At 38.6% G+C, this 14,506-nt stretch overlaps 1 protein-coding gene across 1 annotated transcript in view; it reads left to right on the forward strand.

The window, feature by feature from the left end:
• The window catches only part of LOC306865646 (roundabout homolog 2-like), a 76,469-nt gene that overhangs the window by 44,941 nt on the left and 17,022 nt on the right, over positions 1-14,506 (forward strand). Inside the window, exons 7-10 of the mRNA XM_079410375.1 lie at positions 4,747-4,871; positions 7,369-7,540; positions 10,317-10,522; positions 14,297-14,378. Coding sequence (XP_079266501.1) covers positions 4,747-4,871; positions 7,369-7,540; positions 10,317-10,522; positions 14,297-14,378 — 585 coding nt within the window. The remainder of the gene's footprint in view (positions 1-4,746; positions 4,872-7,368; positions 7,541-10,316; positions 10,523-14,296; positions 14,379-14,506) is intronic.

A 14,506-nucleotide genomic window follows, 5' to 3' on the forward strand; every position in this document is an offset into this window, starting at 1 on the left:
TGAAATGCAGAATTTTCAGCATCATTACTCCAATCTTCAATGATCGTTCTAAAATGCTGATTTGCTGCTCAAGAAATGTATCTTTTTTATATATATATTTTGCAACAATCTTTAATATGTCCTTGCTTCAAAAAAAAAAAAAAGTAAACTTTTGAACAGTAGTGTACAGTGGTACACATTGCAATTAGCCTTTTCAAGTGTATTTTATTCAGTACTGAAAAACATAGCTACAAAACTATTATTATCTAATTGAAAGTACAATACTTAATATTTGTGTCTGTGTAATTTCTGTGTGCTTATTATTGACTCAAGTTGTTAGTAACTTGCTAATGTTAGACTCTCTTGAAATCAACTTGTGTTTTTCACACATTCTTAAAGTAGGTGCCTATGTAGACAGTGAAAAACTAGATTTTGGGTTTTGCAACATAGTTATAAAATGAACTTAGTTTTAGACTTCTAAGCCAGATAAGTGTCAGAACATTCTGTATTCAGTGGAAAAGCCAGACGTTTAATACACACCGGGTTAGATTAGTCAGACTTTGTGCGAAGGAGAAACAGGAAGAGATTCTGTCTTCCTTCCACTAAAGATGACGGATTCGTTTCATCATTCGCACAGCGTTGTGAAATAATCCACGGCATGTTTCCTCAACTGCCCACTTCATTTGCATGTCTAAGAGCTGAGACAATAAATATGAAATAAACCCATGTAGCAGCGATTTACACCAGATTAATCCCGATGCACTGAGGCGCTTCTCCAACTGTGCTCATTTTAAGCTGTCCTAAAAAAAGTAGGTCCTTTTCCAAACTCTGTATCCTCATGGGGGGAGTATTGAAAACAGCACAAGCTCTCTGGGAAACCACATTTATGCAGATGACGCTCTCGTTTTGATTATGCAGTAAATATACAGCTTATAAATTTGGCAGGTATTGCTGGACAGAGATGGCTGCTTAGTTAGGCATTGTAAACATATGCCCTGTATTGGTGTAGATAACCTGCAATGCTGTAAAGCGTTTAATCGGTTACACTCTAAAGACTGAATTAATTGCATGTAGGGGGTTTTAATTGCGGTGCTGAGCACTGAAGCATAGCCCTTCCACACTTTCTGTCCGCATCACTGTTCGACGCTGACAACTGCCTGTCATGGCGAGTCCCTCTGGGGGATAGACGCGATGTTTGAAGACACGTTTTGTTGGCGGTGAATCTGCATACGAGTTTGTGGCTGTGTATTTACTAACCACCAACTCTCCCTGAGGGAGCAGGAAGGTGTTGGATCCTTGCTCATGTTGTGGTCCGTTTTGGGAGGAAACAAAGTTCCATGAATAATTTTTAGCTTCATCACTTTTGTTTAGCCTATGTGAGCGAGTGACACTTTTGACCTGTCACTAGCCAGCCAGCCAGCCTGGCACCTTCACAGCTATGTCTACTGCTATTCCGTCAAATACACCATCTGTGATACTTCAAGGAAGAGATGTCCAGAACGACTTATAGACATCTTAACAGATGGCATTCTATCTATAACTTGGAATAGTTGTAGTTCATTTTATGGCTGAGTAGTTATGGGTTTTTCGCTCCATAGCTAGTTTATCCCTGATAATAATTTAATAAAAAAAATAGAAAAGTTATTATTATTATTATAGTAGTAGTAGTTTTTTATGTTATTGTTTGTATCATCTTTGATATTTTGAGGAAGAGACTTTGATATCTTAATGGATGTATTAAGATATAACTTTATATCTATAGATATGTCTATAACTAGCAAGTTACAGTTGACTTTATGAATTTTTATCCCTGGCAATAATATTAACAACAACCAATTTTATTAGTATTATTATAAATTTGCAAACGTATTATTTTTATTTATATAATTTTTTCATTATGAACTGGCATTCTCATCCACTTGATTTGTCTTCAAAAATCATGGTCTGTTTGGTGCTGGTAGAGGTATTATGTATATTTTAAACCCTTTCCCTAAATCTTCTTCCTGTCATACCACATTAGCATGCATCTGACACCTCCATTCTCTCAAAACTCCATGCTGTTTCTGTAATGTTGTTTTAACTGGTAATTATTTATCACAGCCCAAGGCACATTCCGTTAGTCGCATTCACTTCTTGTTGCTACATATTTTTAGAGTGAAATCTCTTGAGACAGTGAGTGTTTCAGTAACATCTCATTTTCCCCATATATATTCACAGTCATGTATATTCATTTTTGTATATTCAGAGAGAAGACTCATGAGATTTGGGGTAATACATAGCATTAAGTCAATATTTCAGTCCTTGCATCAGCCCAGGTGAGAAATACAGTAAAAAATGCGGGGGGAATAGGAAATTGGTATCATCACCTCTCCAGTTTGCTCTGAGGTCTCTCTAGACTAGTGTCCCAAATTATAGCGACAGGGGATGTGTTTCAAATTTGACCTCCAGGGTCAGAGATATGGCTCCTGCTTGACCTCTGGACAGCGACCTCAATGACCCCTGTGGCCAGACTCCCTATTGGGCCTTGTTCTGTTTCAACATGCTTGTCGCCTCCAAGCTGTGATGCAGCCTACGCTCAACGACAGAGTCTACGAGAAAAAGCCAGCAGGCAGGCAGGCAAGCAGGGAGCCAATCAGAAAAATTGATCTGAGACAGCTGCGTTTAGGCAGATTGCATCTTTTGGATTGTTTTTGACTTTTGTAATGAAAGAGACTAAAGGAAATAGAAAAAGGAGAGACTAAGCCAGTGGTGGGGTGGAATAAGAGTAATTGTGGTAGATCGTGAGACAAATAGAGTGCAGTTTGTTAGGCACATTAGTAGGGAGGGTGAAAACGCTATCAGCCCGTCGGCTTGATGAATTAGTGGGAAATGTAAGGTGAGCTAAAGGAGAAAGACCTTCCTGAGTATAAATGCGTGTTGTCAGAGCCGACGCGTCACTCTAATCGTGTGTGAAACGCTACCAAAAAAAATTGCACAGGAGAGGGAAGGAGGATGAGAAATCAATTAGCTGGTGAAGGTTAAAGGTGACAGCGTTGCACATTCACAGGCACCTGATAAAGGGCAATAGCACGGAAATAATCAATACCCATCAGCCCAGCCGCACTCTGACAACTGAAGGCCAATCATCAGTTTAGTTTATATTCCACCCTCGATGCAAAAATTCCAAACCCTGTCTATGATGCAGCATCCTCTACTAATATAGGAATTTGTTCCTGTAAAAGACCTATCAGGCTTGGGCACAATTCAGAATGGAAGAACTGGCTCCCATTCAATTCATGAGAAAGAATTCATGAGAAAGAATTTGATGTGAATTGGCCACATCTGACAGAAAGTTGAGTTAGAATTGAAATGATGGGATGTGGAATTTACTGAACATCCATCCATCCATGCACCCACACACCCATCCGTCCGTCCATCCATCCATCCACAAAAAATGGCAGATATGTGGTAAAAATATGCAAAACTACATATTTTTGAGTACAACTCAAAAATCGACTTGCTCAACTAATTTTTTGAGTTCATCTGACCCCATTCAGGCACATTTCTTGAGTATGAAAAGAGATATTTAGAACGAAACTGAACACGAGTCTCAAGCAACATTTTAAAAAAATTGCATCATTTTTTTAACACATTTTTACAGGATTTAAGTGATTTAATTCACATAAAAGAAAATGTGTTGGGTCTGGGTTGAAACTGTTCAAGGCCTCGTAATGTTGCTGGGTGGAAAGATGGCCGCAGGGCAGATAAGACCAGCAGATTAGCATCCATCAAGAACATCCATTGATCAAACTCACACTAAGGGCAAGAACCAAGCAGCCGCAGCAGAAAGAAAGCCAACAAGGTCTCATCAAACAGATTGAGAGAGAGAAAGTGAACGAGATGGAAGAATGGATCTGCTTAGAGATAGATGAGATGAACCCAGTGGCCACCCAATGATGCTCTTGAGAGTTTAAGAGGTCCTCATTTATATCCAGACACTCATTAGTGAACAGAAAATGTACATTAGGGGAAAGAGGCCAGATTACTTATATATAAATGTATATTTGCTCTCAATATGCCTGCATATCCCCCACAAGATAAGGGCTATTCAGCACTGCATCAGATGTGCTATCATGTGCTTTAAAGTATCTCTGCAGGCACAGAGAAGAAAAGGTTTCCATAATAATTAAGCTCTTTATATCCACCTCTCTCTGCACAGAAAGACCAGCACTGAAACCTCTGCCTTCAGTAATTATGTCTATTTGGTTATAACCCTACTTGAGTTTTCAAAAGCCCTGCTTCATGTCAAAACAGTCCTGAAATATGATGTGGATTAGTTTGGTCGTGATTTTCAGAGCAAATCCTAACTGTTTATGGGTAAAAGTGTCCGTGTTGGTTTTGTTACATATATTCAGCTAGGGTTACTGTATGACCTTTGACTTTGTTTAAACAGACTTCATAGCTCAGAGTGCTGTTTGCATGGTAATGACACTCTACACTAACCTTGTCTTCTTGTGCAGAACTGGTACCAGAATGTGGTACCATGTAGAGTATCAGCTATGACAGCTTTACTGCATGCCACCAGCAGTACTAACACACATGGTTCTGCTCCTTGGGAGACTCAAGTTTAGACTAAAAAAAACTGCCACTGTGTAAACGTAGGATAGTCTCACCTTGGAGGAGTTATATAGATTGCAGAACATTCCAGAAGCTCATATAGACTCTGTAGGGGCCTTGATTTGTTGTGTGTGGATCTGCAGCTTCATAAGTTTCTTTTCTCCTCTTCAGTTCCTCCTCAGATCGTGGTGCGTCCACGGGATCAGATCTCTGCCCAAGGCCGTACTGTCACCTTTCTTTGTGGAACGAAGGGAAATCCCCCTCCTGCTGTGTTCTGGCAGAAGGAAGGCAGTCAGGTAAGAGACAACGGCACACAGATGCACGCCAGGGAACCCTTACAGTGTCAGTGTGAAAAAACACATCAAGGTATGTTGCGGGTACTTTCATTGTGCTTGCTTAAAAAAAGTGTCCAACTCTAAGGCAGTGACCGAGTATATTAGTAAAAAACAAAGCACAGTTTTGAAAGGATTTGAAGACTAAAAGATGAAACTGCATTTCTTACTGAATTCATCAAAAACTGTGTGAAATTCAAATATAAAATTTTGATTCTAGCATACTGTTGGGCTCAACCAATGGGCTCAAAAATAATTTGACTCTTAAGGCACACTATTTAAAGTAAATTATTAGAGATAGTAGATAGTATAAAGAAAAACAATCATCTTGACACCAGTTGGTTATGCAAAGTTTTAGTGCAAAATACATTTTCGTGCTTCATTTTTTTAAAATATATAATGCTAATACATTTTTAAAATGTGGCCAGAGTGACCAAATTCTTTTTGAGGTCACTCGATATGTATTATCATGCAAGATGTTAGCACACTGTGGATCTATGAGTGACACTTCTAAGATTGTGAGTGGGAAGGCAAGTCTAGTGCCCATATAGGCTGGGAATCCGATGGATTTATTTTTCATTATCTAGCTGAACTAACCTGGAGGATGAGTTTCTCTAGAAGCACCTTTGCTCTGAAAACAAATTGTGTGGCTTTCTGTTTTTGAATCATATGTATTTTCACTTGTAATCATATGTTTCCTGACATGACAGCAAACATATGATTACATGTCACAATACATTTGACAGCTGATCATGCATAACTGGCTCTTCAAACTCAAATCGGTGTTGTGTGTGTGTTTATGAAATCTGTAAATCATAAATAATGTGTTTCATATATATGAATAAATAATATATTATTATTAATAATAATAACTAATGACTTTAATCAGTGTACAAATATTATTTAAAAAATAATTATTGTTTTTTAATTAAATATGAGCTGAGCATTTAATGTTTGGCTTTCATGATTATAAGAAACAAGAATTACACAGGTTTTTTGTTTTTTTAAACTGTCCAAGGACTTTCAGAGTCAAAGAGACAAAGAGATAGAAATGGAGAGAGGGTGGCTTGCAGCCAGTTTGGATACTGGTGACAGGCCATTCACCGGGGTAGAATGAACTCTGGGATTTCTGCAGGAGCTTGTTCACATGCATGTCTCCTCATTGGGTCAGAGGAGGATAGAACATGTCCCTGGGCCCAGCTAGATAACACACTCATGTCTCTATTAATAAAGCACAGCAGAAGAAATTAAGATATAAGCCTCTGGTTCTTCTAAAGCACTCGCAGGAAGGAAGCCAGTCCCCATATCCCTCCCTCCATCCTTTCTTAGATGCCTTCATCCTTCCTTTTTGTTGAGCAGAATGTGTCATAGGCCAGAGGTGATCAAATATCCCCTCTACGTCGGGACATGAACTCTTCTCCGGTTAATCTCTCATCCATTCTTTGTTTTTCTGTGTGGCCGATCTTTGAGGTCAGTAGATATAGAACAGAACTGAGGATGAGAGTGAGTCCAGTCAGAGCCAGAGGGCTGGGGTGAGCGGGTCACTGGATTATCCCCAAAAATGAAACAGTGACACACACACGGCCAAGTAGGAACAATAGGGCAGCTGTCAGAGTTGCAGTCTCATGCTAAAGGAGGAAGACTCCTTAAAATCCTTTGGCCTTGTCTTTTGTGTATCTGTCATTTTTCCTAACCCCCCTCTCTAAAACACCAGCTGAGATAACCCAGCTATTGTTCAGCCGTGAATCTCAGCGGTCAACTAAATTCATCCCCGAGTATCACATTGAATGCACAGTGATGTTCTATTAATGTAAATGCAAATCAGCCATTTCATCCAAGCACTTAAATCTAAGTGATAGCGATGAGTCATAAATGATATCAGTGGACTGATTATCCCATATCCTTTTTTAATATATGTGTAATTTGTATCGGTCACGACCAGCAAATTACATGTTAAAATTATTTTTTTGTGATTAAGGGTGTTGAACATGGTAAAAACATGTTTGCACATAGTCTATAATGAGCTATTGTTTTTATAAGATAACAGCAATAAAATGTTTATTTGATAAGTGAATGCACATTGGTTTATAATATTTTAAATGATGATCATTTTAACACATTTAAAAATATATATATTATTAATATACACTAATGTCAATTAACTGTACTGTATTAATTATAATAGTCCAAATCTAGCCTTTAGTTTATAGGTGATGCATTAATATAGTTTTACTGATGTGAGCTGGTGATTGATTCATCTGCTATTCAAATGACTTTAGATTTAGGTGGAACTGTGATTATTTTTTGGAAAAAGGACAGAAATGAATAAGTTTTATAATGGTCTTTTGTGAGTTAAGCTATTTCTGAGTTATCTGAGCTAGATAAAAAAGCATCAACTTAAGATGTGATTTATCATTTAGTCTTTTAATAGCGTTTAACAGTGTTTGTGTGGTTTGAACAGGTCCTGCTGTTTCCCAGTCAGCCACCTTCACAGTCAGGCCGTTTTTCTGTGTCGTTAAGCGGAGAGCTGACCATTACAGATGTGCACAGCGAGGATTCTGGGTACTACATCTGCCAGGCCATCAGTGTGGCAGGTAGCATCTTGACCAAAGCCCTGCTGGAGGTGGAAAGCAGTGAGTAAATACTTCAAACTACCTTTGGACACACACACACATACACTTGCCCTTTCATACACCCCCACCAGCTCCATCAAACACCAGCGGTCAGCTTGTATTGATATTTTAATATCAATCTAACTACATTAAAGGTCCAGAACTGTACATGTAATTGAATTGCTTGTGTGAAGCCTTATCACAAAGATTTGAGTAATATTTTTGTTTGCGTTTGAACAAATTGCCGCTTCACCCCACCGTAGCCTTTTTGCTCTAAACCAAAATAAATTAAAAAGTCTTCAAAGCCACCCCAAATTAAAATTTCTGCTTCTGCAAATGAGAGAACAGCAGGAAGCTCTGGAGACGTAATCAGAAAGGACAGGGCACAATCGAGCTATGCAAATAACCCCAGGAACATATGCCGCCTCCGTCATGCTCCCCGGTAACAGGATAAACTGTTTATGTGTACTCCACGTTTGTGCACATGTACCAAACCGAGTCTAGGCACATCACATGAAAAATCTTCGCCAAGAGTCCAATATCTGCACAGTCTGCTGTAGGTTTGCTAAAAAATCAGGCTTATGAAATATAATCACATTTCGCAGAAACCCCTGATGCCTGTTGTTGCCTCTAAAGACGACGTCCCTGGCATGTTGGCATCATCTGACTGATGTTTGCTGTAATGTACTTACCGGATACATGATGAAATGATCTATGGAAGGACATATGTATGTGCAGGGTCACTGCACACAAGGATGGTTCTCGTGCCTATGAATTTCACATCGTGTAGAAACACAACTCGGTTTTGTTTGAGCGATACAGCCTTCGTCTTTTTTCTGACCTTATGGTCTTTTCTTTCTCTTACCACTGTGGAGGGAAAATGTCAGAGATGCAGGCTACCTTTCCCAGGTCCTTGTTTTTTCAAATGAGAATGCTAAAGTAACCGAATTATCAATTATTTATCTATGGACTTTTCTCCTCACCTAGGTCAATAGAAAGTAGGTTTTACAGCTCTAGACAAATAAATAATACATTATTCATGGAAACACGGCCGTATTAAGCCATCACATTGGGCTATAGAAAGAGATGCAGCTGAATGAGAGGAAAGGGGAGAATAAATTGTAGAAGAACATGGGTGACTGTAATTATTCTAGAGTGCCGTGTTGATATGTATTATCATGCATTTTATAAGCTATATTGCCGCATACATTTCAACTTGGACAGATTTTACAACTACCTGTGTGGAAAAGTGCAGTAAAATGCCATCTTTTCCATTCGACGTTGTAAGAACGTACATAAGAGGTATATGAACATGGTCACATAAATATGCTTATTAAAGGTGCAACCGATGTTCGATATTTGAAAGCACCAAAACAAACACGCCCATACCCCAACAGGACCTCGCCCCTATTTTGATATCTCCGCCCCACATGTACGTACACAACCCTGGCATAACGACGATCGCGGAAACAAGCGAAGATGACACACAAGCATGTTTAAACAAAAGCAACACAGATAAGTTGTGTGAAGCAATGCAAAATCAACGTTACTCACCTATCAAAAAGAAACAACGCAACCTTGGCATCCGATTCGATCCCTTCGCACTCCTTGAGTTCTCTCCACCGCTGGAAAGCTGCTCCGATATTTACGCAGGTCCTACCTCTTGCCTGATCGTAATCCTTCTTTTTAATGTTTTGTTCCTCCAATATTTTCTTCTTTTTTTTTTAATCTTCCAATTCTCTCTATTTATAGTCAATCTGCTAATATCTGTCCTGCACACTCAAATTGAGAGCTCTCTTCTCTCTGTCATTACAATACACGGCCCCTTACTGCTGATTGGCTGCAAGTGTGTTTTGGGACATGGTCCGACACTGCGGTCAAAAGCATTTTTCAAAAATTGCTTAGTGCACCTTTAATGAAGACAGTGGAAATAATCTGAAATAAATTGCAGTTCCTTTATAGCTTTACATGATTCCATGTTTTTTTTTTGTTTTTTTTAAATGTATTTCAAAAGTACCCCCACCCCCCAAAAAAAAAAAAAAATTAAAGCCATTTTTTTATACGTTTGGTTCATTAAGATTTTTCTCTGTTTTTGAAAGAAGGCTGCATTTATTTGATCGATATTAGTATAGTGATATATATACTACTCACAACAAGTCCGAGCACCTCTACCGCTGATGATTTCATAAAAACTGCATAATCTTCTTGAGGAACTTTTGTTTATTTAATACCATGCAGCTTTGGAGTACATCCATCTTTACCAGTTATTGACCCATAAATGTTGTACAGCAAGCTTAAAAGCACAGAATAATTTTATTATAACACAACACGGCCTGCTAAAGGTGTTAAAATGCATTTGGCTCAGTTCCTTTATGCAATAACATTATACATTAATTTCAAAAAGAGTTTATAACTGCACAATGACTCAGATTATACCCAGAGGCCTGTGTCATTGATCTATTTCAAATCAGATGAATTACTGATCTTTTCTGTTTGGCAGGCTATAAGAGTGTGAAATAAATGGCCACTTAAATTCAGTGTTTTCCCCCTTTACTTTTACCTTTTGCTGGACATTTGATACTTTTTTTTTGGCAATTGTATTTGTTTTGTCATTGCATCTCATAATGATATTGTATTTTACCATCATGTTACTCTCAGAATATCAATTAGCATAATTCATAGTGTGCCTTTTTTAACAATCTCTTGTGTATAATTTGAATGAGGTGGATGATCTGGTGGTGTTACATGCAAATTTGGTTCTTGTGGCCCACGCCTCTCTCATTCTCTTCACCCTTAGCTCCATCCGACCGGATCCCTCCCATCATCCGCCAAGGACCAGCCAACCAGACACTCGCTCCGGGCACCACGGCCCAATTGCAGTGCCATGTGATGGGCAACCCTCTTCCGAGCATCCAATGGGAGCGCGACGGCCAGAGAATCCTGGGCAACGACGAGCGAATTAGCTTAATGGAAAACGGCACTTTACAAATCACAGCACTGCAGGTACTTCAGTCAAGATATTGTTTAAGTGTGCTCACGAGGGTCAGTTTTTCAGCGTCTATTGCTTTTATTTTGTAAAATGTTAATACCCAGGCGATATTAACGTGTTTTTTTTTTTCACTGAATCGAGCCCTCTTTAGTGCATGTCTCATCACAGACGGCTCTTTTCATTGACAGACACCATATGCTATCATGCAATATTCCATATGAACATATTTCACTTGCCATGCATTTTCAGACACGCCGATGTGACGTTTAGACACAGATGACTGCTGTAAAATGTCATTACCTCTATCCGATCAATGGCGGGGGCATAAAACGCGCAATCGAGTTTACAGCAAACAGGCAGGCTTAATTAGCAGATCGATTTTAATACTTGCTCCATGGACGGTTTCGGGGTGACCCAGCCGCTCATGCGAGAGTTGTGAATGCCGATAAAACCGGTAATTATGATTGTAATGGGAGTATGTGCCGTCGTTAATGTTAGCGCATGCTGGCCTAATGAAATCCATTCCTCAAGGCCTCAGGGGTGTGTGCGATTGCAGGTTTCACCTGAGGTCGCGGCACTGCCGTGAACAGACCTGATGTTTTAATTGATTGTGCCCGGGAATGATTAACAGTCACTCATGCCTTAATTAAATGCTCATTCTGGGATATAGAAAGGTGGGGAGGCTAGCAATCTTTATGTGCTACTCTCAGCAACCTTGTACTCTGTGCAAAGTTTGCATCACATTAAACGTGCCCTTGATATTAAGTGCAGTGACTTTACGGACAGCTCACGCCAAAAAATTTGTCCAAATTTAAGTAGCAGCCTCGTTTATCAGTGAGAATTTAAGCTTTTGTGTTGAGTTGTGTTTATTTGGCTTGTTAAACTTTGCATGCTTTGTTCAGATGGGTATCTTTGGCTCTGGTGTTGGCCCTGTCCTCTCTGGTCTGGTGCCTCTGTTGGCCCGCTTTAGTCCACGATTACCCCGGCATGATGGGAGAGCACAAGGGGGCACGGAGACTGGGGTTTACACAGATGGTAGCATGTGAGTGTGTGAGGGAAGGAAGAGAGTAAGGGAGAGTGCTGTGAAAAGGTGCCATTATACCAGGAGAATCGCCAGAAACTGCCTGCTCTCGACTGTGCCAGGGGAGTGAGGAAAAAGAAATGTGAAAAAGAATGAGTGGTTGTCTGTTGGACTGAGAAAAACTAATAGCTTGGAATAGTTCACCCCAAAATTCAGTCATTATTTATTCTCCCACACATTGTTCCAAACCTCTAAGGTTTTTTTGTTGTAAAGGGAGATTTTTTGAAGAATATCCTGGGACAGTATTTTTAGCATAATAAAAAGTGGACGAGGATGGGACTGTCAAGTTCTAAAATGACAAAAGCAAAAGCATGAAGGCGTATCATATGACTTGTACACAACATTTCAAGGCTTCTGAAGCTATATGATACTGTAGCTTTGTCTGAGGAACAGACAAGTGTTTTATTATTATGATTATTTCTATGCTATTTCATTTTAATTAATATTTTGTATTAGCTTTTATTTGTTAGTTTTTTCAGTTTTTATTAATGCATAGTAATTTATGTGTTTTATTCATTTTTCTTTTTATTAATAAATTTATTTTTCGTTTTTATTTCACAGTCAGGGTGATTTTTATTTCAGTTGTCGTTTAGTCATTTTAGTACTTTATTTTTTTAGGTTTATGTTTTAGTTTTAGTTTCATCAAATGTTTATATTTTGTTTTAAATGAACTATTTTAGAACATTTTAATACACTTGGTTTTATTGCTCTTGTCACCTTTATAAGAGTTAATGAAAATAGTCTGATACATGATCATTTTTTCAATTAATCGGTTGATTCAGTTCACAAAATGTTTAATTGAATCAACTAATATTGAATCATCCAATTCATTCAAAGATCTGACTCAAAAGAATCTTTCACAAATCTGGTTCTCCGGTTAAACTGACTCAAAGAACTGATTGCAGTGCCCACTTCAGGGAAACATTATCAGGTGACTTATATTACAGTCTGTTGTGTAACTTCAAAAGGCTTGAAATATAACATTGTGCTATTGAGTTCTTTTTGAACTTGAAAGCCTCAGTTCCCATTCATTGTAGTTGCACTGAAAAGAGCGACCAGCACGTTCTTCAAAATATCATATTTTGTGTTCCACAGAAGAACGTTAGTCATACAGGTTTGGAATGACATAAAGTTTGATTCATAGTTGAGCTATCCCTTTAAATAAGTAGATGCAATAGAATGCATATTATCAAATTATTTATCTCCCTATTTCTCTTTCCGCTCATGCATTTTTAAGTGTGTGTTTAGTGCTGAGCCCAGAGCTGCCATCCATGATTAATCAGTCGATGCCCAGTTGCTTACCTCTCTGAGCTCTTCCAGTTTTCCACCAATGACTAGCCAGCACACCAGAGGTCTAACCAATGAGGTTATCCACTAAAAGAGGAAGAGGTCACATAGAAAACTGTTTCTACACCTTGTGTTTGCTCTCTTCCTCCCAAGAGAGATTCATAAGTGACCAAAATAGCACTCCTGTACTGCCTGAGGATATAAAGCTACTCATCAATACATGGGTTCAGTTTTAGACAAGACTTTTTCTGGCTTTTCTACTCAAATCTGCTGTTTACATCAGCTGCTGTTTAACTCATGCTAGCATGCATTATGCGACATAAAAATGAGATTAAGATGAAAAAGACACATCACAAGTAAGCAGACAGCAATTCGAGGTCATGGTATGTGTGCATCACCAATGAGTCAAATCCTCAGACGTGTCATTGGTGCCCCTGAGCTGTCAGCACTATTAGATCGCTGTCGAGGAGAGAGAGAAAGAGAAAAGCTTTACTACATCTCTCACTGTCGTAAGCAATTTCTCCCTGACTTTTCCCCTCGGCCCTGTGGTAAAAATTTAATGCCCCTCGCCTTCGCCAATTTGTCTTTGTATTTCCTTTTTCTTTTTGCACATTCAGTACACCCATGCTAACTCAGATGATAGACACGAATATCTTAAATCAAACTGATGGATGAAAATTCAGTTTGAAAGGAATGGAAAGATTTTTAGACTTACAGAGACACTAGTATGAAAACAATCTCAAACTCTGATGGATTCAGCCGATTAAACTGTTCAGTGTGACTTGCGATTTTAAAGTGTTTAATGGGTTAGACAGTTGCATATTGATTTCTGTCTAATGTCATTTGCATACACTACCATTCAAAAGTTTGAAGTCAGTAAGATTTATTTATTTTAATTCCGCATGGATGCATTACATTGATGAATAATCATAATAAAGACATTTATACAGATTCCTATTTCAAATAAATGCTGTACTTTTGACTTTTCTATTGATTAAAGAATCCTGAAAAAAAAGAGATTTTCTCAACTTGTCCACCGTCTTGAATTATTAATTTTTTTTACACTTGTCGCAATGCATTGTGGGGCTTCATTCTTTGTGAAAGATACTGTTTATAGTTTGCCTGTTATAAAAGTAATTATTTTGTCTCTGTATTGGTACATGCCTATGATGCTGTAAATAATATGCCAACATACGAGCTCACTGGGTTTCACAACAACACAATATTTTCTTCCTGTCTCTAATTTAAATAGTAATAGGAAAAAATAACTGTTGAACCTGTATTACTGCGAAATAATAGGCAATTTCAAGGAATTTGTGCTCATTTGTCAAGATTTCCATGCTGCTCCAAGCGGAGTGAGGCAATGCATTGTGCTCGAGTTTATCCATACAAATGTTGACCCTGAGCCTGCTGTTGCTAGGAAACGGACTCTGGGGCCTACACCTGTGTTGCCTCCAGTTTGAGTGGAGAAACGAGCTGGAGTGGTGTACTCACAGTAAAAGGTAAAAAAAAAAAAAAACACACACACAAGTGCTCCATCATCACTTTATGTGTCCTTATCCTTGACATACTGCATCGTATCATCTTCAAACTGAGGGAGCCGCTTCCATTGCAAGTTTGCTCAGTAGAT

Source organism: Barbus barbus (assembly GCF_936440315.1).
Source record: "Barbus barbus genome assembly, chromosome: 47".
Lineage (NCBI taxonomy): Eukaryota > Metazoa > Chordata > Actinopteri > Cypriniformes > Cyprinidae > Barbus > Barbus barbus.